The following is a 24,374-nucleotide window of genomic DNA, read 5'->3' on the forward strand; positions in this document are numbered from 1 at the left end:
TGATTACACATTGTTTATAAATATTCGCATTTTACAGTAATGCAATTTAATCTTCAAAATTAAAAATAACCAAATATTTTTTTCAGTGCAATTTCAATGAAAAAATGCTAATAATGTGTGTGGGTAGTGGTGATTTTTTTATCTGCCTCTCTATCCGCCGGTATATGCTTTAGATGTAAACACATACCAAAAAAAAAAAGAAATAATAAATAGCTTTTTCCATTCTACTTTGTGTAAAACAAAAGACATAAATCATACGAATATCTAAAATACGAATAAAATTTCATTTGGGTGAAAATTGCCCCCTCCACAAACGCTGGATCTGGATCACCGCCTGATCTACACCGTGTAAATAGGCATTGGATAATTTCGTAGTTAGTTTGAAAGGAGGATGTATACACATCAAATCCGAAGAAATACACCTAGGCCTCCATTAGGCCTGTTGTGCGCTACTTAACCAGTGCCACGGGTGGGAATCTACCAGTCTAGAACACTAACCACTAACCTACCCGAGTTGTTTGTATAATTAAGATAATAACGAAGTTTTTCTCGTAAACAATAACAAACATTAACTGCATAAAAGTAAGATGAAGAAAAATAATCAGCTGATTTAATAACACCACTTTATATGCATTTCATTAACTCCATATAAAAATATAATTACGCAAAATTATTTGACTTCACCTTAAAGGTGAACTTCATATAGTACTAAAATTTAAATCAGGGACGATATGTAAGTTATCAAAACAAATCGATTAAATTGTGAAATCATTCTGGCAGCAGACAAGAAGAAACACATGTTTTGAAAAACTTTAAAACTTTTACCCACTGTAACTCGGAAAGTCCTTGATCGATCTTGTAGAAAAATTGTGTCTAAACTTCTATCCAATAGGACTAAAATTTGTTCAAACTCTGTACATTTTTAAAGATTTTTTAGTACGCTATTTAGAAAGGGAAAAAAGATGTATACAAATATTTTATACTAAAAAAGTACAAAATCTTCGATTTTTAAATTGAAAATTGTTAATTTTGAATTCATAAACGCCCTCGGTTTCAAAATAACTATCATATGATATTAAATGATTTATATGCATTATATATGGAAAGAATCTTTTGATCTAGTTCTCCAAATATGGACTTTTCAATCGATGCAAATTAATGTACTTAACACGAGAAAAATAAAAAAAATATATTTTTTTCGAAAAGTTGTTTGTAATTTTTTCTCAAAAATTTCGTAAAAATTACACTTCGACTATTCAACCAACTTAAAATTATTTTGTGAACCATAAATGCATTACAAAAATTTATTTTTCCCGTAATCAACTCAAAATTGTGAAATTTAAAGACCTATATAAAAAAAAATTGGAGATATTTTATTTTCACAAATTATACTGAGGTCAGGATTTCCAATTGCTGGTAAAAAAATAGATTGAGAGGTATTTATACATTTATAAAATCGCCGACGACGCAATGTGATTATATAAACACACACAAATGCAATATTAAAATTACGAAAGATTCACAGTTGCAGGTTATCAATAAAATTTATATTAACAATATAAGTAATTAAAAAGTCCAAAATTTTAAGTACGTACCGGAAATCGGCCTGATAATAACTAGGTTATGATACTATGTAAAATATATATTATACATAATATTTTCAAACATTTTTATTTAAAATTGATGAAGTTTTACTGAAAATATTAATTATGTACATTAGTTCATAGAGTATGTGTGTAAATATGTAATATGTAAATATATCTTTCAAAAACTCTGTACATTTTTATAGATTTTTAGTACGCTATTTAGAAAGTGAAAAAAGATGTATAAAAATATTTTATACTAAAAAAGTACAAAATCTTCGATTTTTAAATTGAAAATTGTTAATTTTGAATCCATAAATGCACTGAAATTATTGATAATTTTTTGATGATTTAGTGGTCTAACTAACGCAGAAAATTTAAATCCATTCTGTTCAAAATTTCATCCTATATTTGGAATCGAAATTGCATCCATAGCGTTGCCCCTGAAGCATTTGTGGGATCCATTTTTTATAACATAAACTCGAGACTAGCCGTTTAAAAATGCCAGATTTATTTCCAAATGAATTCCATTCTGCACCACTATGCAATGTGCGACAATGCTAAAACATATAATATGTAAGTTCTTTTGACAGTTGATGTGAGAAAAAAATCTTACAGGGACACTTTTACTCACAAATTTCCAATAACTTACGTCAAAAAACTTAAATGACAAATAGTTCTCACAAAAATTATTATATTGTTTCAATGCACATTGTTTTTTCTTCTTGCAAGAGTTACAGAATCCAGGCACAGGTGTTAACACTCGTACATCTAGTAAAGCTATTTTTTCAAAATATTGTGTAGAAGAGTTTCAACGCAATATGTCTTACATATCGAGAGAAAATGCGGATATAATATTTGACAATTATTTGAAAAAACACGCAAGTCGTATTAGATCAGGGATGTATTTTAATATAATCACATACAAAAATAGAGAAGCAGATGTATCCATTCTATTACTGGTATTGTTAATGTTAAAAGTGGTCATTATCATGGTGTATACTGCAATTTTTAGATTAAAATGTTAAAAAAGCTAAAAGTTTAAATGGGTTAATAACAGCGGCCCATACAATTTTTTTCTTTTGAAGTAAAAGGATACACAAAAAATTGCTTTGTTTTATATGGGGATATTTTTACCATTATTATGTGATTTTTATATATTAGGTCGCCGTAACTAATTAACATGCGAAACATATATTTTCGGTTTTGGATAACTGTTATTTAGCAAACCAATATTATTTAGGTTATAGCTAACCAAAATATATTAAATTTATTTTTTAGTGTATATAAATATGAACGGAATAAATAAGAAAATTAATTTAAATTATATATTTTTATAAAAAAAACTGGCCGTTTTATTTACTTTAGCAAAGTATGAAAAATATATAACAAAACAAAAAATATATTGGTTACGATAATAGTTATTCTTAACCAAAAAAATATATTTCTCTCTGGTATTGTTATGACGACCAAAATCAAATATATCTTATAATATTGATAAATTATAACAATTATTTTAAAGTACTAGAAAATATAATAAAATAATTATACCTTTACGGCTGTATTCAAACAACTTATTTTAGGTTTTTAGACAATTCACGAAAATTGCTTAAAATACCTTAAATAAACCATTGATAAATATAAGAATTTTATTGTAGGCTCGGCCCAACAATATGTTAAATTTTAACAAATTTTTTCTCAGATAAAGCTGTTTTCGTTAATTTTAGGTTGATAACGAAAACTAATTATGGTTTCTTTTAAAATAAAATCCAGAAAGAATAACATTAACGTTTACAAACTTGTAAAGAAATAGAAAAATTTTAAACGATTATTGGATTAATGCATGAACATTTTACAATATATCAATTGGCCAGCAACATTTTTAGACAATTTGGAAATGCCCGTATGCCAGCCAAATGATGGCCAAAATCACTTGATTTGCCTTTTTAATAGTTTGTTAGTTAAATATAATAAAATAAAGTAATTGATTGTGTAAATTATATCGATTAGGGCTTTACCATTATATTATCAATATTTGCATAAAAGAAGTAAAAATAAGAAAATTTATTAATATCCCAGCGGTAAAAATACACATTATACACACACTGCTTACCACGTTTATTATCTTTTTAACACGGGATATGCATAAAAACTCAAATCTATTGATTTGAGTTTTTTTTCCGAAAATATAATCGTTTTAAATTTTTCTGGATTTTATTCACAAATTTATAAACGTTAAAATTATTCTTTTTGGAATTTATTTTAAAAGAAAACATAATTAGTTTTGTTATCAACCTAAAATTAACGAACAAAAACATTGTTAAACAAGTGAGAAGTTATAGAAGTTATAGGGCGAGGCCGACCATATATACCCTACACCTGTATACGAATAAAATGTAATTTAGTTTTCATAATAAAGCATTTAAGTTGAATTGCACCTTGCCTCAGATATACATAAGCCATTTATTTTTTAATAAAACTGTGGATATTTATGTAAAATTTTGATAGGGGCTAGGATCAAATGAGGCCCTGTAATTATAAAGTTCATCAGGGTCATCAAGACTTGTACAGAACTTGGTTTTGCAGCTTTTTGTCGAGATATGAGTATATTATACGTAAATATGAACTTAAAAGCCCTATTTGGCCGGTTCAGTTGTATGGTGCCTAGGAGAAATAATGGACCGATGTCAAAAATTTTCAATAGACTTCGTCTACGGTATGTATAGGTGGAAATAGGTCCAATATTATTCAATATCAAAGTTGGTATACTTTGGTATTTGATAAAGAAAAATTTCCTTTAGCGATAAACCAATGGGCTTGGTTTAAATGAAAATTTTGCTTAATAATTAATATGCACTTTTGGGGATTGTCATTTTTTTTATTCAATGAGGAGTAAATATCTATGTATATCTTTTAACTTTGGATTAATGATAATTTTGTCGTTTTAAAACCATTTCTGACAATGGTTGGATTCTGTGGATGTCTATGATATTAACCATTATTTAAAACTACTGGCATTTTAAAACGTTTCGTTACAATTTAATACACAGTTCCTAACGATTATGCCGAATAATCAACAAATTTACATATATGTGAGTATATAAACTGTAAATCGTAGATTAATATTTCTTGCTTTTTAATATAAAACAGGCCTAATCAACTACTTAATAATAATAGATGAATGTGTTTGAAAACTGCTCTTATTTTTATACCCACCATCAAAAAAGATGGGGGTATATTGATTGTGTCATTCCGTTTGTAACACATCGAAATATATTCTGGGTCGTCATTAAATTCTAAGACGATCTAGCCATGACTGTCCGTCTGTCTGTTGAAAGCATAATAGAGTCCGAATGAAAAGAGCTAGAGGGTTGAAATTTCACATCGGCCCACGTTTTCGGATAGCCCCCATACAAGTGGCCCCTCGAAAAGCAGCTTTAAGAGTCATAACTTGTTTCAAAATACGAATATAGCGATGAAAGTCGACATTAGTAAGATTCTTATTATCCAAAATCAATATTCAAAATTTTATGAGGATCGGTCCATAATTGAAACTACCCTCCATATAAGCTCCCCTTCAGAAAAGGACTTTAACGCTCATTACCGGCTTAAAAATACTAGTATATATATGAAATTCGACATAAGTTTCATACAAGTCAAAATCTATCTAAAAATTTATGAGGATCGGTCCATAATTGACCCTACCCCTCATATAAGGTCCCCTTCAGAAAATGTCTTCAACGCTCATTAATGGCTTAAAAATACGAGTGCAGCGATGAAATTCAACACAAATAAATTTATCAAATTTTATGATCGACCCATAATTGATATTACCACACACCCCCCCCCCCCTCTATATAAGGTCCTCTTCAGAAAATTACTTTTCTTAACTGGCATAAAAATACGAGTATATAGACGGAATTCGACATAAGTAAGTTTAATTCGAGTCAAACGGGGTTTGATGGTGGGTATATAAGATTCGGCTTAGCCGAATATAACACTCTTACTTGTTTGTATTGTTTATTAAAATCGGGTCGATAAGTATTTGTTGTACTAGTTTAACTTATAAAAAATTACAACTTGTTTACACGTTTTTCAACATTATTTTTAATCTTAAGTATACTTTAAAAGAAAGTAATAATTTTGAAATTTAAAAAAATATTGTTAATCAATTATCATTTTATGACGGATTACACACAATATTAATTTGTATTACGTTAATTAGAGATTTTGTTCAAAAATTCGAATATAAAAAATTTTATGTTTAAAAAAATAGTAATTATGTCAGAATTAAGGTTCAAACACATACAATTCTTTACGAGGAACTGTGACTGACAGCAACGCAACTTAAAAAGGGTTTTACCAAATCGATGCGTTGCCGAAGTATGTATGTTAAAAATTGAGATTATTTAAAAAAAATAAAGCATTTGGTTTGTTTTTTAACTTCATTTCGGAATATGGGGGATAGGGTCAAATGAAGCCTGATCATTACAAAAATCGCTAATGTCATTTAAAGTTCTATAAAACTGAGTTTTGTCGACTTTTGTTAACATAATAGATCATTTAAATTAATTATAAGCCCAAAGGCCCTATTTGAGGGGTACGGTAGTATGGGGGCTATTATCTTGAAAATTGCGGCCTGTACCTTGCGCACAAGGTTTACATGGACAGACAGCCAGCCAGACGGACGGACATAGCTTAATCGACTCTGGAAATGATTCTAAGCCGATTGGTATACATTAAGGTGGGTATAGGACGAATATTTTTGTATGTGACAAACATCAGCACAAACCCAATATACCTTCCCCAGTAAAGTGGTGTAGGGTATAAAAATATTTAAGCAACAATTTTAAAATGGTGTTTTTTCTACAAAAAATCACAATAAAACAAAAAAGAAAAACAATTAGTTTGACGGTTTTTTTCTCTTTCTATGTCAATTGCAGTTCGACGCAAAGTCAATACACAGGGGACTGCATTACTAGAATAATACAAAAACAAGTATGAATGTATAGTCGGACATTGCCGACTATATAATACCCTACACCAGTTAGTATATTAAATAAGTGGATAATTTAAAAAAATTAAGCATTTAATTTGTTCTTTAACCGTATTGTGAAACATTTTTACGTATAATTGACAAAAAAAAAGGGAGTTTGTATGGGGGCTAAGGTCAAATGAGGCCCGATCACTATAAAAATTAGTAGCGTTGTTTATCGTTCTAAAAAATAAGTTTTGCAGATTTTTGTTGACATAATAGAACATTTAACGAAATTATGAGCCTAAAGGTCCTATTCGGGGGGTACGGTTCGTCCTTGAACCAAAAAAAGAGTATATGCCAAATTTCATCAAATTATCTTAAAAATTGCGATCTGTAGCGTGCGCACAAGGTTTACATGGACACACAGACAGACGGACATAGCTAAATCGACTCAGATTCTGAGCCGATTGGTATACTTTAAGGTGGGTCGAGAACCAATATTTTTGGGTGTTACAAACATCAGCACAAACGCATAATACCTTCCCCACTATAGTGGTGTAGGGTATAACAACATACATATATTTTTTGTGCAAGAATTAGCTTTCTGTTAAAAAGTAATATTAATGTTAACATTTAGCAGTCATAACATGTAAACAAAAACAACTTTGAGCAGAAAGCTTACTTTAAGAAAAAAATAATTAACTACTTTATCGCAATCTCTTTTTTATTATGCCATTATAACATTAAACCTCTGTCGACAATGAGTTTTCATACATTTTGTATGGAGAGCAAAATATCGTCTTGTGTTTGGGGACTTTGTAGTTGAGATAAAATATATTCTACTATTATTATTCCGCTTTCTGGTGATCCTATCATTGTTTTCTTATTTTATGTGGTAGCGTTGCTATATGTTCATAATATTTTGCTAAGTCTTGAAAAATTGCAAAAACAGGGTTATTATAATGCGCATTTTTCGTTATGTGTTATTATAATGAAAATATATTATATGAAATAAATGTAAATTAAAATGATAAAAACATTATTTAACTTGTTTTTTATTTAATTTATTTCATTTAATATCTTCCAATAAAATTAACAATTTTGATCTTAATACAAACTGGATGTAAACTCATGTCGACAGATGTTAAAGTTCCAATTGAAATAAAGCTGTTAATCATTCAACAATCAGCATTATGCTTACTAACAATTCACTCAGAAGGATGTGAGACCGATTTTATTTATATAAAATATACTAATAAGGGTTCAAGCTGACCAGCTATAATATAGAAAATATTTTTTACTGTTTGTTAAAAATGTGTTTTTATTTATTCTGGCTTTTTAAGAATGTGAGCTGCAAAACTAAAAAGAATTTACATAGGCGTTTTAAATTAATTTGAAGGTTTTCTCGCGAATTTGATCTTCTATGTTATTATAAAACATAGTTTTTATGAAGAGAAAACTAATAATTAAGTAAATTTATTATGTGCTAACATTTATAATTAACGTTTTAAATTTGTAACGCATTGTCAAACTTCAGAGCCGATAAGGAAGAGTACAAAAACTTATGGGTCGATTAAGTATACTAACCGACAATGTTTTAAGTCTAGAAATGACTCAAGACAACGAAAAATCATTAATCAAAATCGACCTATTAACTTATTCACACATCTATTAAATTTCCAAATAAATTTTTTTATAAAAATAAGAATCTAATACTTAAAATAAACCTACATATGTACTGTGAATCTTTCGTTTCGATATTTTTTTTCATTTGTATACATTCATTTGACACTTAATTATTTTACTAAATATAATTGTAGATGTAATTATTATTTCAGTTGTAGTTTAAAGCATGTACCTTTAGACTTTTTTGTTTAATTTTCGCTACGTATCTGATATCCCCCAAAATGCTGTGTTTAAAAAAAAGTATTGTAATGGTATGAGAACAAATAGAAAGTATTAAAATATTGCATATTCTACTATGTATTTATGTATGCTTATATATTTTTTAGATCTTATTCATAAACAAATTTTAATTAACCGGTTTATTGATTGAATTTTGTAAATTTATTTTATAAAGTAAAATGTTTATGAATTAGGCAGATATATGTAAATATATGTAAGAAATACCAAAATAAGTAGGGAAGTTAGTCGTATCCTCTTATACATACATATGTATGTACATTAGACTGACTGACATAAAATGGTGTCTGAGTTACCTCCCTTAAAATATTCGCTGTCATATGTCATATGACCTTCGTGAGCTGGACTCGTTGTTAAAAGGCCCCTTTTCAGATATTTACTTTAAATTTTATAGTATTTTTCTTAAATAAATATGAAAATTGTGAGGAGACTGTAAACATATGATCAATACATCGTTTAACGCGCTTTAAAATCCCTTTCAAATGATACCCCATATTTAATATATTGCTTCAAAAGAAAACTAAATTACAAAAATAATTCTAAGCTACCTTTTAAATTTTGTCCAGCTTACGATTGGCCGTCGCCAGACTTAAATTAAATTTAAATTTTGGAAATCACCATTATACAAACAAGGTAAATTTTGAGGGGGTGACAAAAACACGTTTTTGCTTTCCATACAGAGTGCAATATACAATACGGTTTCCACATATTTTCTGTGAACTTTACTAATCCTAAAGAATTTTAAATTTGTGAAGTACGCTTCATAGACAATTGTTAAAACATTGTTTAAACATTAGAGATGTCACAGCTGTTGTATTTGAAAATAATTTAATACTTGAGTTTCATATTATTACCCTGCAGTTACACATGCTAGTCTTAATTTAATAATACGTATAATTTAAGAAAAATGCTACTAGCATTAGTCAACTTTTACATTTATTTTGAAAAAATATTTTCGAAATTTTAAAAATCGAAAAATATAAAAAATTGTTTTTTTCCATTATTATGAATACAGTGTTGCCGTTTCGCTATCACCTTAAAAATATTTTTGGAGAACATTTTATTTTATAAAAGCATGAAATTTTTGTTTAAAATTATTATAAGTAAGTGCTGTTATATACATAGTTCAGTTAATTTTCAGTTAATTTTTTGAGCATTTTTAGCTGAGGGTACATGTCGCAGAATTTTTTCTCAATTCCCTTTAAATGCTCTTTGTAAAATAATGAACGTTCAGAGATTCAAAAGGCATGAAACATTTTCGTGTTAGTGTTGCCATGTTTATGATTCCATAACGTTGTTTATATTATTTTTTAAGAATAAATATGTTTAAAATATTCGTTAAATATATTTAACAAAGACGGTACCCCGGTGGGCTAGATGGTAGTGTGCTAGCCTGCCAGTCTGGGATTGTGGGTTCGATTCCCACAGACACTCTCGTCTGGCACACTACAACGGGCGTATAGTCGCCGTCAATCTGCTTGGTAAATTAGGTTAGAATATAATTTGTAATTGTATTGTTAAGGATATAACAAATAAATATTTAACAAATATACTTTAATGATAACTCCATTAAAATATGAGTTTAACTGAGAAATATGTATGTATGTTAATTTTACGGTATTTATTTAAATATTAATATTTTTATAAAAATAACATGACTGTTCACAGACCACGATTTCTGGATATTTGTAACAAAAAAAAAAAAAAAAAACAAAGCAAAATTATATTTTAATTTTTTATGAAATAACTAGGAATGAATGAGAATATATCTCAACTACTATGTCGCCATACAAAATGGATAAAAGCGCATTGCCGACAGCTGTTTTGATTCCTATTGCAATAAACTGTTTGATTCGTGCATTTTTCCTACTTCAATTTCTTCCTTGCCAACAAACTAATATCGCATGACTTGTATCGCACATTTGTATTCTTTCAGCTAAAAGTGCTCTTTGTAAAAAAGTGTGACGGTATTCAGTTTTTCGAATTTACGTTTGCATGTGTAAATGCCGAGTTAGAGTTGAAAAAGATATCATTATCTTAATCACGTATTAATAAGTGCCTAATAAAGTTATAGATAGTTTACTGTATGAAATTGTGCATAATAAACCAAAACTAACCGATTTATATTTTTATAATTGAGGGGATATTCTCCTTGTGTAGTATTACGTATAATTTGTAGTAATTTGTTGTATTTAACGCTGTTTTATAATTTTGATATATTAAGTGAACGGCATAAATGTAATTTGTATAGTTAGTTCTAATGTTCTAATTACTAGCTTCTTTAAAAATTAATTTATACATTACTGATTTTATAAAATATATGCTGATTTTAATACAGTGGTTTTCCGGTATAGCGAATACTCAGTTTAGAGAATTCGGCATGGGTAATTTATTTTCGCTGAGTATCTTATATTACGAATGAATAATTAAATTTAGTAGTGAAAACAATACAGACTACTGAAAAATTGCTTATAAATGGACATTGTCTATATGAACCCATTTAAAAAAAATATAAAAATAGACTTCTTACCATTAATAACCATGTTTTTATCATTAAATCACAGAAAATTTGGGTTTCGGTTTAAAAATTTTTTCATTTTTACGAATGGGCCAGATATTACATCTTCGTTAAATCAGGAAATCTGTGTATCTATGATTCTAAACTCCAACGCAAAATTTGAGTAAAATCGGATAATGAAACCCTCGCTGCATCGATTATACGTTTGTATTATTAAGGAAGAAACTATTTTAATAAAAATCCAATTTTAATTAGCTCTGAGTTATTTCCAAGTTGGAAACATGTATTCTTAATATTACCTAACTTTAGTTTTTCTTAACATTATGTTTGAGAGTGAATGAACAAATTAATAAATATTAAAAAAAGAAGTTATTTTTTTTACAGAATCTGACTATTTCACCACAATCGGTTAGATAAAACACAACTTAACGTTTTTTCTCTAAACAAGAAAAAACTATGAAGTTTAATAAAGCTCAAAAATGGAAATATAAAATAATTTATTCTACAAAATAGGATTTTTTTAAATATTATATTCCCAATTTTACGCAATTTTTGCACACGTAGTTTTAAACACCGTTGAACAAAGTTTTGGCCTCCTCTAGTGCACATACACTAGAGCGATATCAGCGGACACTTTTCGTAAGGGTACATACATACAAACATACAAACATACATACATACATACATACATACATACATACATACATACATACATACATACATACATACATACATACATACATGCATGCATGTACAAGGAAAAGTAAACTCAAAAAAAAAAATAAATTTTAAAGTTATAGCTAGTAAAATGAGCAACATATTGAGTGGCGTTTTAAAACTTTATAATGTGTGCCCTCTAATATTTACCTTGCCTTGGCAAAAAAAGAAATAAATATATATATTTTAAAGTTGTTAAAAAGGCTTATTGCTTTTTGACAGTCTGACTTTGAAGTATAGGCAATATAGGGGTTACAAGTATCCGATTGGACTACTAACATCAGTTAGTTTTAGACACTAATTAACAAAGTAAGGCCCATCTAAATAAAAATCTACATTCACCTCTAATGGACATACTGAAAAACTCGACACTTCCTTACAATTAATGTACCTCGTGTCAAGTGACGCAATCTAAAAAATTGATATGGATCAAGAACTGTAGTTAAGGGGTTTAAGTTATACAATTTGGTCAAACATGGTTTTTAAATTAGTGTAACTTTTCACTTATTGGTCTTCCAAAATTATTATTTTTTTTAAATATATAAATATTTTACTTAAAAAAAATATGGTTTGTTTATTCCCAATGTAAAAATAATAAAACATTTTATTAAAATAAATTATAAAAAAATTAAAAACAAGTAAGAATATATCTATATTGCCTTTGCCGTATCTTACGTACCCTTCACCATAAAAATTTAAACTTTCTTGTTTCTACGATTACTTTAAATAACAAATCCAATAAAATATTTTTCTGTTATTCATGAACTTGCTGATTTTAACATCGAACATGGCGTAATATAAATATTTACTTTATAGGGTAGGAAAATTATATTCTGGAAATTACAAACGGAATGATAAACATTTACATATGTACACTTCTCACGAAGGTGATCAATTTTTTTTAATAATGTAACTTATGTATTTTTTGTAACAAGCAGTGATATTCGAATATGTCGTGAAAAAGGGAAAATTGTTTAATGTAATTACAGGCCAATGGATTTGAATATTAAAAATGGAAAACTATTAACTAATTTATTAAATATTAAAGCAAACTCTTGTTCGACATAAGAAATAGTTTTCAATTATGAAATATTTTATAAAGATTTTTGTCAAATGCACAAACATTTTTTATGATGCGTTGGATGATTACAATAGCCATTCGAAATTTTTGCTAAGACCAATTCTTGAAAAGTATCACTCATTTGGAAACAACCCTGGTAATAAAGACCCTCACCCCCTCTAACTCCGGCAGCTATGGCCGATAGAGCCGAAAATGTGATTGGTCACATGACATGAAATTGTTAATGTAAATATTCAATACATATACTTAAAAAAATTTATGAAAAAAATTTATATTATACGGAAATACCCAAAAATTTAACGAAAGATAATTTTGTACAAGAAATAAAACATAATATTTAATTTTTTTTAACAAAATCGAAATTTTTATGATTTTTGAACTGATGAATCAATATTATCCGAATTTTACTCAAATTATTATGATTCCACACAAATCCTTTCCGCACTCGATTGAATCATTAATACGGTAAAATAAAAACTCCGATTTTTACATATATTTTTCAGTTTTTGATAAGTTTTTAGTATTATGAACAGTGGTGCCAACTTTTTATTATTAAATCGTATTAGATGTTTGGATTACAATATATAATTAGTATTTTCATTAAATATTAATTAATGTGCGGAATAGGAGACTATTCAAAATAAATTGTAACTTTTAGATTAATTTAATAGTTGACATAGTTTTATGCTTAAACTGAAAAATATGGATTATATTAGAAAAAAAAAATTATTAAGTCAGTAATGAGCGGCAAAATCATTATCTGAAAGGGGACCTTATATAGGTAGTAGATTCATTTATAGACCGATCCTCATCAAATTTTGTAGATAAGATTTTGGCTTTTATGAAACTTATTGGAGTCGAATTTCGAAATTCGTTCGAACCCTATCGTGCTTTCTTAAGACAGACTCACGTACATGGCTAAATTGGCTTCGAATTCAATAAAGACCCAGAACATAAGATGTGTTACAAACGGAGTGGCAAAATCAGTATACACCCCATCTCTTTTGATGAAGGCTATAAAAATGTATACGCATAGACTTAAAATAAAAGGTATATACAGCTGTCAGATCTAACAATATTGTCAGACCTAGCAAAATGTAGAATATTTACATTATACGAAATTTATCAGAATTTTAATTTTTCAGATATTTTCATGCGAAATCTTGTTAATTCTTATGGTAGTCAGAATTTATTTTAGAGCACAAGCAATTTCCTTAGAATTTTTCGTTTATATTTATTATCTGATAATGACGCATTTTGTAAAATAAAAGGAAGTTCATTTACGCGATTGTCAAATCTATTCTCTTAAAAATTTTGCTCATTTAGACAAAAATTTAGACAATTGTAAGATATTACTATAGTCCGACCGAACTCAAAATTTCGTTCGGTACCGAACGCCGAACCCGAACTTCGGTAAATTTGTTCGGTTTTCAAAGTTCGGTGAACCCGAACTTTTTTCTTAAATGAAAAACGCACTTATAATTAAAAAGTAATAAGACCAAAGATTTATAGTCAAAACTAGATAATTCAAATTAAATGTTTCACATTTTTAGCTTTTTAATCACTTTCTGGTTAACAGTTTTTCAAATCAGCCGAAAAGGCGTTCTGTACTTATCTATATTGCAAATTTATTGTACAGCCAGGATGTATGATAGCTTCTGTAAATAAATTTTCAGAATTTTTAAAACTTTAATGATGTAAAAAGTTCGGCGTTCGGTCAAAATTTCGCGAACACCGAAAAATGGTCAAACCTCACTTTTTACCGAAACCGTACCCGAACGTTCGGTCGGACACTAGATATTATTGTAAATGTTTGTGACAGTATTGTTAGATCTAAGAATCGTGGTGACATATTCAACAAAAACATATGTATATATGCACTTATTCTATTTTAGTTAATTTTTAAACAACATAAATTAATCAAACTGTTTATTTACAAAAATACAGCGTCGATTCAATAAAAAAATAGCGTTAAATAGGGTCTAAGTTGGTATCACTGATATTAGGTACCTCTATCTTAGATATGTATGTATGCTTTTATTTTTTATGTGTGCTTTCTGTGTTTGCGTTTTTATTATTAATTGATTTGTTTATTTTAAACGCTTTCGTTATTTATCTATCTTTAGATTTTATATATGTATATATTAATAAATCTATGTACACTATACATATATACCTAACCACCTCTTCTTCTTGATGAGTATTACCTGTCTGTATCTTTATCTTTAACTAAAACTGTAACTGTTGTTATTATTTATTTATTTTTTGTAACTGTTTGTCTGTCTGTCTATTTTCTCTCTAACCTATGAATTTGTTTTACTGTTGAAATCTGTACTTTTTCTTTTTCAAACTTCAATTTTAATTTTCGTTATTTAAACGTTTAGATACGTGTGGTTAACGCCTTCCGCCAGGGATTGGATGCTAGGTACGGTGATCATGCCAACACTTCATTGGCCGAAGTTTTACGCAAACAGACCTCGCTAAGTAAACGCCTTTCGGAAACGTCATCATTAGAATATGCTGATAATATACCGGATGAATTAACAATACCAGAAATAGACGTTGAACGTTTATCCTCTCACAGCCATACCGAGACGGCCGTATAAAACAAATTCAACAGCAGCAGAAGCAACAATAAAAAAAACCAAACCCATTTGTAATATGCTGCACGGCTATTAAATGTTACATCTGTATTCTGTACTTGTAAAAGTTAAATTACATGCTTGTTTCAATACTTTAATGTAATATTTGTTTAAACTATTTTATCCTTTTTAATATATTATCAACTACAACAATAGTATAATTTCATCTTTGTGGTAAGCGCAAAGGATTTGTTTTCATTATAATGCAAAATTGCAGTTTACAGAAACAAACGGAAAAATAAAATATACTAGTAATAAGCAAAAAAACTTTATTTAAACAAAAATTATAATATACAAACAAATAAAGCCTGTGTCAAGATGTATTCATGCATTGCGTGGTTTCCTTTGAAACTGCCAAACGGCAGCAACTAATTTTCTATTTTGATACATGCTTAAGTTATAAGAATGAGGTTTGAATGGGAAACGTTTAAGCTGAAATCGAACGTCATAGTAAAAGTGCAATTAACAATTATACAGTCCGACACATTTTTAACTCAGAGACCAAAGTATACTTTTATAAAAAAAATTTTCCATCACATCTGGAATAAAAAAAAAGTACAAACTTTTGGCCTTTTGCACATGTTATTACAGCACCATGACAAGATTGACTTACGCCTGACATATCATCTCTCTTCTTCGGCATATCTTATAAATTGACAAAACTGAATTTTTTCGAACATTTCCAAAATTCAATTTTTTCATTTGTTTAAAAAATTTTAGTAATTGCGGAAGTATAATTGACACACATTGGTAAATCGAATCAGATAGTGAGTTAATTGAAACATCCTGAGCTATGAGTGGATTTATTATATTTGATCATTATTGTAATATTATGTATATAGCAAAAACTCGTTAATATGTTTTACTTACATAACCACTTACATTTTAATGTCTACAACTTACCGTCTGTATTTCTTAGAAGTACTCAAGTAATGATTTTCTTTTAATCTTATATAGAATTATTTAAATTTCGGTATTGTCATTTGGTTTGCCCATTTTATTTGATTGTGAGTTAAGAATTTTGTTTTGCAAAAAAGAGAACAAAATAAATTTGTATGTGCAACCCATAATTTTAACTGATACCATATTGATGATCGATAGCTGATGGCATATTGTCGTTTTAACTTTTGTTTTGCTAGTAATATTTGCATAGTTGTGTGCTGTCAAACAAATTATTTGTTGTAGCTTTTCTATTTTAAAATTTGGCGTCAAATTACTCAGGATGTGATTTTGTTAATATATACACAAGTGATTAATTTTTTGGAAACTATATTAATTTTTTAAGTAAAAGTTATTTATGTACTAAAAAATATTGTAGTTTTTATTCCCACCATCAAAAAAGATGGGGTGTATATTGATTTTGTCATTCCGTGTGTAACACATCGAAAGGACAATAATTGGCCCTACCCCCCATATAAGGTCCTCTTTAGAATATGACTAAAAAAGCTGATTACTGGCTTGCGAATATAGCGATGAAATTCTACACACATAAGTTTCACTCGATCCAATATCTCTCCACCAAATTTTATGTGGGTAATTGACTCTACAACCCCCATATAAGGTCCCTTCCATAAAATTACTTTAACGCTTATTACTGGCATAAAAATACAACTATAGCAGTGAAATTTAACAAAATTAAGTTTTATGCTGGCCAAAACCACTCTACCAAATTTTATGTGGATCGGTCCATAATTGACCCCACCGTAAAAATACGAGTATAGCGAAGAAATTTGACATAATTAAGTATCTTAGAAGTCAAAATTTTTCCACCAAATTTTATTTGGATCTCTACCAATTTTTACGAGGATCAGTCCATAATTACCCCACCGAAAATTACTACAACGCTCGTTACTGGTTGGAAATTATACAAAAATATCCTTCTACGAGATTTAAGAATGATCGGTTCATAGTTAGTCTTACCCCCTCTATAAGGTAACCTTAAGAAAATTACTTTAACTGGCTGATAATACGAATATCCCAATGCTATTTGACATAAATTAGTTTTAAGCTAAAATCTCTCTACCATATTTTATGAGGATCGGTCCATATTTAACCCTAACCTTGAATAAGGTGCCTTTAAAAAAATGACTTTAATGTTCATTACTGACATTAAAATATTAGTAGAACTATAAAATTTTAAATAAATATGGAATTGAAATTTCCCTACCCTAATAAAATATTCAAAATATCAAAGTTTATTTAAATGGCAGTGATTTGATGGTGGGTATATAAGATTCGGCATAGCCGAATATAACACTCTTACTTGTTAGAAATGGGTTGTGGTTGGTGACGCTCATATATGGTCTTATATTAGAAGTGGTCTATGTTGTAGTTTAATGGAGTGCATTCGGGATTGGGTCTAATTGCTGTGTTATATATTATTTTTATTTGTTGTTGTTATAAAATGTTCAAAACCTGTTATTGTATTACTTATTAGCAATTAATGTCTCAAAACGCACATTTTGTCAAATTTGTTATAACGAAAATGTACCCACAAGCAATTTTTTTTGCTGTGGAGGCCAATGTATTTCATAATATTATTTCAAAAAATAATTTTAGTTAGAATCAGTGCCAAGAAATAAAAAAAAACTGAAAAACTTTAAAAGTAAATTGGTAAAAAAGCGGAAGAACACCAACAAGACATTATCGAATTTTGAAGAACGCAATAAAGATTTGTTGGTCAGTTGTTTGAGCAACTAACAGCAAGTCATAATACTGTACGAGTTCGCATAATACTCCCCTAAATCCCAAAAAAAAAGTTTCACAACTTGTTAATGAAACCCCTTGTGTGGAACTTGTAGTGGACATCCGCATTAGTTAACAAAAAGTAGTCAGTAAACCTACTGCACGTACGCCCGATGAAGACGAGGTTCTATACGTGGAAGGTGGTTTCTCAAAAAATACCTACTTATGCAAACTGGTGCAAAAATGCAAACATATATCCATCATATGATACATTGTTGTTAAAAAAATTATCTACCCGGAGTAGAAATTAATGATAGGTATGCAGAACATGGTTGACCCTACTGTAAGTTGAATTGCAAATATGGTGTTTAATGAAGATCCAATTACGGCTATATATAAATGGGTATGCGATGGCACTAGTGCTGGCAACAAAGTTTTAAATAATGAGTTAGAATGCTAATGAAGAAGAAGTGAAAAAATGTTTTATTAGCATTTTAACTTATTACTATTCAATGTAAGTTTTTCCTGGGTGTATTATAAATCTCTTTGTAAGTCTGTTTGTTGATTTAATATGTCAATAAGAAAATTTAGTGAAGAGCATACAACTAGTATAATTCAGATCTGTATTATTCATGTGAAATTAATGTGCATTTTTTACAATAGCACATTAATTTCATATGTTATTTTTTTCATTCCGTATTTTCATTTGTTTAACACATCTGAACCTCACTTACAATGTTGGTAGAGTTGGACCTATCGTATGGCCTAAACCTTAGCTGCGGAATTGAAATACAGACTTTGAATTAGTCTCTTCTACATTGTATTTGGTCTCAGAAGGCAGATGTATGTGGAAAAAATTCTTGCTTTATATAAATACTAGCCCGTTATTTTCTAAATGTTTACATGAATGTCAAAGTTATTCTTATAAAATTTGAAGATTCTAGCTCTTTTATTTTCATAGAATCACGAATTTCACGAATTTTTCTATTCAATTCATGTGGGGGCTTCAAGCTCCCCAGAAGTAAGTCCACCATTTTTCCTTCTTTTTCTTCTATGTTTTCCTAGATAAACAATATTTTGTATTTTATTCATATTGGAGATGTCAAGTCCCCATTAAAAGTAGGCTCGTTATACCCTAAATATTCAGATGAATGTCAAAATTCTAAAACCTAAATATAAAGATTCTAGCTCTAATAGATTTTTAGATATACGATTTTTTCTATTTTACTTATAATGGGGCTCCAAGCCCCCATAGTAGTCCGCCAATTTAATATCCAAAATGTTTACATGGATGTTAAAATTATTCGTGCAAAATTTTAAGACTTTAGCTGTAACAGTTTGCAAGATAAACGAATTTTTGTATTTAATTTATATGGAAGATGCCACGCCCCTAACGCTAGTTTGCCCACTTTTTATCCTAAATAATCACACTGACACTAAAGTGGCTCCTACAAAATTTGTGGACTCTAACTGTTATATTATCTCAAGTATACAAATTTTATATTTTCTTAATGTGGGCGTGGCTCCTCGCCTACTTCAAATTTCAAAATAAAAAGTATCCTATTACATATTCCAGACATACAGAAATCGGTTCAGCCGTTAAGTAGTCTATAACGTACATTCATTTTTATATACATATATAGATTGACTTTACGGTACAACGATTGACGAACTAGTAGAAGTCATTTGAGCCATTTGAGTGTAAATAATTAAGTAACATTACTTCATTAAAATATTTAAACCTACAAAAAATCAATTGTTCAATTCACAATCAAGTTGTATATTGTATCTACTTAAGTGTAGTAACAGTGATTGTGAACAGATTTTTGTAACAAGTCATAAGTTTATGTTCACAATAAAAAACAATCAAAACAAATAATGTCAAAAGTAAAAAAAAATAATGTTAAACTAATTAAACGAGCAAAATAAACCAATTTCTTTTTATTTAAAATTCTATTATTTTCATTATTCCACATTTTTGTTTTGGTAAACAGCTGTTTGTTTGTAATTTCTGTGATACCACTTTATCGTTTTTTATGCTAAAATCGATTGAATTTTTAATTTATATGCTGAAATAAACAATTGACAACACTGAATTTTCCTTCGACATTCGAAAAACACATGCAAATTTGTCGTAAGAGTTGTATAGAACTTTTGCATAGACAATACCAACAACATTGATTGTGAATTGAACAAATGTGTGTTTAATTGTTAGGTAATAAACTTTACTTATAAACAACAAGTATGAATGTATAGTCGGGCGTAGCAGCCATATGATATCCTACACCAGTCTTTATGTATGTTAAAAATGGGGATTATGTAAAAAATTCAACCATTTGGTTTGTTATACCCTACACCACTATAGTGGTGTAGGGTATAACATGGGTCCGTCTGTCCATGTAAACCTTGTGCGCAAGGTACAGGCCGCAATTTTCAAGATAATTTGATGAAATTTGGACCAAGCATGCACAGAGACGAAGCCTACTGAAAATGGTTCCATTCGATCCATTATTTCACCTAGCCTACATACAACCGTAACTCCCGATTTGGACTTTTTATGCCATAATTACGTCAAATATTCTATTATCTCTCTAAAAATTGGCATATATAAGTTTTATATAAGTATAAATGTCACTGCAGATTTTCGTAATGATCGGTCCTTATTTGACCCTAGCCCCCATACAAACCCCCCTTAAAAAAATGTCTTAAACGTCTAAATTTGACATGTAACCATTTGAATCGTAATGAAACTCAACAAAACTAACTGTTGTTGTATGGGGGCTAGGTGAAATAATGGACCTATTCGTATCCGTGCCAAAAAAAACATGCTTGGCCCAAATTTCATCAAATTATCTTGAAAATTGCGGTCTGTACCTTGAGCACAAGGTTTACATGGACAGCCAGCCAGCCTGCCGGACAGACGGACGGACATGTCTTAATCGACTCAAAAAATGATTCTGAATCGCTCGGTATACTTTAAGGTGGGTATTGGACCAATATTTTTGTATGTTACAATCATCAGCACAAACGTATAATACCCTCCCCACTATAGTGGTGTAGGGTATAATGACGCCAACAGCATCCAAACCAGACGTCGGCGCTAGTATTGTTCTGACAACGAAGATTTTCGGCAAATTACATGTACACAACACGATCGCATACGAACCTTTAAACAAGAGCATCAAAAATACAAATATTTTATTTAGTTGCTTGACAGCATTCAACAAGGCAGGTTGATGTCGCTTTGTTAAAGAAATTGCAAACACAATTTGAGAAAACAAAAAACAACTTGCAAAAGCAAGAGCATAATTTACAAAAACAACGTACACTCTAAATAATTTTCTAGAATGCATAACAATGAAAGTAAATAAGTTAATCTTGTTTCATACTTTTTTTGTACATTTTAATTAGAAATGTTGTTTCTATTTGAAGAAATTATCATTCTTAAGTACATTGATTACACATTGTTTATAAATATTCGCATTTTACAGTAATGCAATTTAATCTTCAAAATTAAAAATAACCAAATATTTTTTTCAGTGCTATTTCAATGAAAAAATGCCAATAGTGTGTGGGTAGTGGTGATTTTTTTATCTGCCTCTCTATCCGCCGGTATATGATCCAAACATACAAAAAAATACACAGCTGAATAAAACCAAATACATCTACACACACACGTGTACATCTTTTTCTAATATACAGTGTTGTTGTTGCTTTTTTAACAAAGCGTGAAACATATATGACATTTTTTGATGAAATTTTCAGAGGTTGTCTCGGATTTTTGCTAATATCGCCGTTAGTTACCGATTTTGCTGATTTTGCTGTCTAATAGAATTATTGAAGATTCGGATCTCGCCGATATCTGGGGTCCTCAAAAACTGATTTCAACAGTCAGACGGACATGGCTTAATCGACTCCGCTATCTATAAGGATCCAGAATATATATACTTTATAGGGTCGGAAAATTATATTATAGAAATTACAAACGGAATGACAAACTTATATATACTTATATATCTGTCTGTCTGTTGAAATCAGTTTTTAGAGGACCCGAGATATCGGCGAGATCCGAATCTTTAATAATTCTATTAGACATGCTTTCGAGAAGATCGATATTTAAAATAAGCAAAATCGGACGGTAAATAACGGAGATATGAGCAAAAATCCGAGACAACCTCTGAAAATTTCATCAAAAAATGTCATATTTTTTCATGCTTTGTTATAAAAGCAACAACAACACTGTATATTAGAAAAAGATGTACACGTGTGTGTAGATGTATTTGGTTTTATTCAGCTGTGTATTTTTTTGTATGTTTGGATGCTGTTGGCGTCATTGCGTTGTTATTTTTTTGTTTTTCTGTGTTTTTCGTTATGTATGTTTAGATGTCTGTTAGTTAAGATGCCTTGTGTATTTTGTGTTTTATTTCGTTTAGCGTTTTGTTGTTGTTCTTATCGTTTAGCTTTTGATGTAATAATAATGTAGTCGGGAAAAAATTTAAAATTTATAAAAGATGTTTAAAATACACTATGGTTAAGGGTATATAAGATTCGGCACAGCCGAACATAGCACCTTACTTGTTTTATATCAAATTTGTTCTTTCAAACACTGGTTTTGGTTGTCATTTATTTTCGCTTTACAACACGTACATATCTGTCCTTTTCTTGCATATGCAACTGTTTGCACACTTGTTTGAATAATAAGTCGGTGTTTTTTATTAAAACAAAACGATCCACACACATACATAGAAATTTATTTTCCCTTTGAAACACTTAAGCAAAAAGTATCCGTCCTTTTCTAATATATGCGATTTTTTGAAATTTGTTGAAAGCTGGTTGTTAAAACATATACATATTTTTATATTCAAAAATAACGAAACAAGAAATAAGAAAATTTCTAAATAATCAAATTTAACTCAAACTAATTTCTAGTGGTAATTTTGTTTCAAGTGTGTAAAAGTTACGTTCTTTTTTAGATCTAGTTAAATAATAATTTATTTTAGGGATGACTGGAAGAAATGGCTTCAGTTTCCAATCTGGCTAAATAAATCTGAAATGATTGTCATATGCTTTAGATATTCTAGTTTCTTTTAATGTCCTTTTTCAATCAGAAAAGCCAATTTTATATAAAACAAGTATGAATGTATAGTCGGGCGTAGCCGACCATATGATACCCTACACCAGTCAGTATGTATGTTAAAAATGGGGATTATTTAAAAAATTAATCATTTGGTTTGTTTTTTAACTTTTTTAACTTTATTTCGGAATATTTTTACTTTTTTTTTTGGCAAAAAGAAAAAGATTTTTTAAGAGGGCTCAAAGGGGAGTAGGGCAAAATATGGCCCTATCCTTAAAAATGTTGGTAGGGGGAGTTAAGTCTTCTTCAATATTATTTATGTAGAATTTAAAAGTGTTATTAGTGTTTGTAAGTGAATTTTGATTTTTGACATTTTCTGAAGGGGAGTTTGTATGGGGGATAGGGTCAAATAAAGCCCGATCATTACAAAAGTCGGTAGTGTCATTTGAAGTTGTATAAAACTAAGTTTTGTCGACTTTTGTTAACATAATAGAACATTTAAATTAATTATAAGCCAAAAGGCCCTATTTGGGGGGTACGGTTGTATGGGGGCTAGTCGAACCGATTTTAACCATTTTATGCTTCGTCCTTGGGCCAAGAGAAGCGTGTGTGCCAAATTTCATCCAATTATCTTGAAAATTGCGGCCTGTACCTTGCGCACAAGGTTTACATGGACAACAAGCCAGCCAGCAAACCAGACGGACGGACGGACATAGCTTAATCGACTCAGAAAATGATTCTAAGCCGATTGGTATACTTTAAGGTGGGTATAGGACGAATATTTTTGTATGTTACAAACATCAGCACAAACCCAACATACCCTCCCCACTAAAGTGGTGTAGGGTATAATGAAAAGTGATTTTTTAATATATTGCAAATATATTCTTCAAATTATATAAAAATGGATGTTTTGAAGTCAAAAAGCCTATGGCAAATCAACGAATCAGATGAAAACCTATTTTCAAACATAAATGATATTTATATTGAAGTTGCTGCATATGAATCATTAACTAAGATATCTGCAACAGAAAAAACAATCATTCTTCAAGATTGTAGAGAATTTTACATGGAGGCAATTAATCAAATAAAATCAAGATTTGATTTTAGTGATCAAATTTATTCTATTGTTAATCCAAAAGTTGCTTAGTCTTTTGAACCAAAGATATTATCCCT

The 24,374-nt window shown here is 29.4% G+C and overlaps 1 protein-coding gene across 12 annotated transcripts in view; it reads left to right on the forward strand.

Annotated features, from left to right (window-relative positions):
- The window catches only part of LOC111679385 (plasma membrane calcium-transporting ATPase 3), a 203,342-nt gene that overhangs the window by 155,572 nt on the left and 23,396 nt on the right, over positions 1 to 24,374 (forward strand). For 6 of the 12 annotated variants that reach the window (XM_023440954.2, XM_023440955.2, XM_023440956.2 and 3 more), the window contains one exon: positions 15,185 to 15,765. The exons of 3 other annotated variants lie outside the window; for them this stretch is intronic. In XM_023440954.2, coding sequence (XP_023296722.1) covers positions 15,185 to 15,406 — 222 coding nt within the window. In that variant the 3' untranslated portion in view covers positions 15,407 to 15,765. Of the gene's footprint in view, positions 1 to 15,184; positions 15,766 to 24,374 lie in introns of those variants that run through there. 3 more of the 12 variants (XM_046945317.1, XM_046945318.1, XM_023440959.2) reach the window with 1 other exon arrangement.

The sequence above is a fragment of the Lucilia cuprina genome, chromosome X (genome assembly GCF_022045245.1).
Source record: "Lucilia cuprina isolate Lc7/37 chromosome X, ASM2204524v1, whole genome shotgun sequence".
NCBI lineage: Eukaryota > Metazoa > Arthropoda > Insecta > Diptera > Calliphoridae > Lucilia > Lucilia cuprina.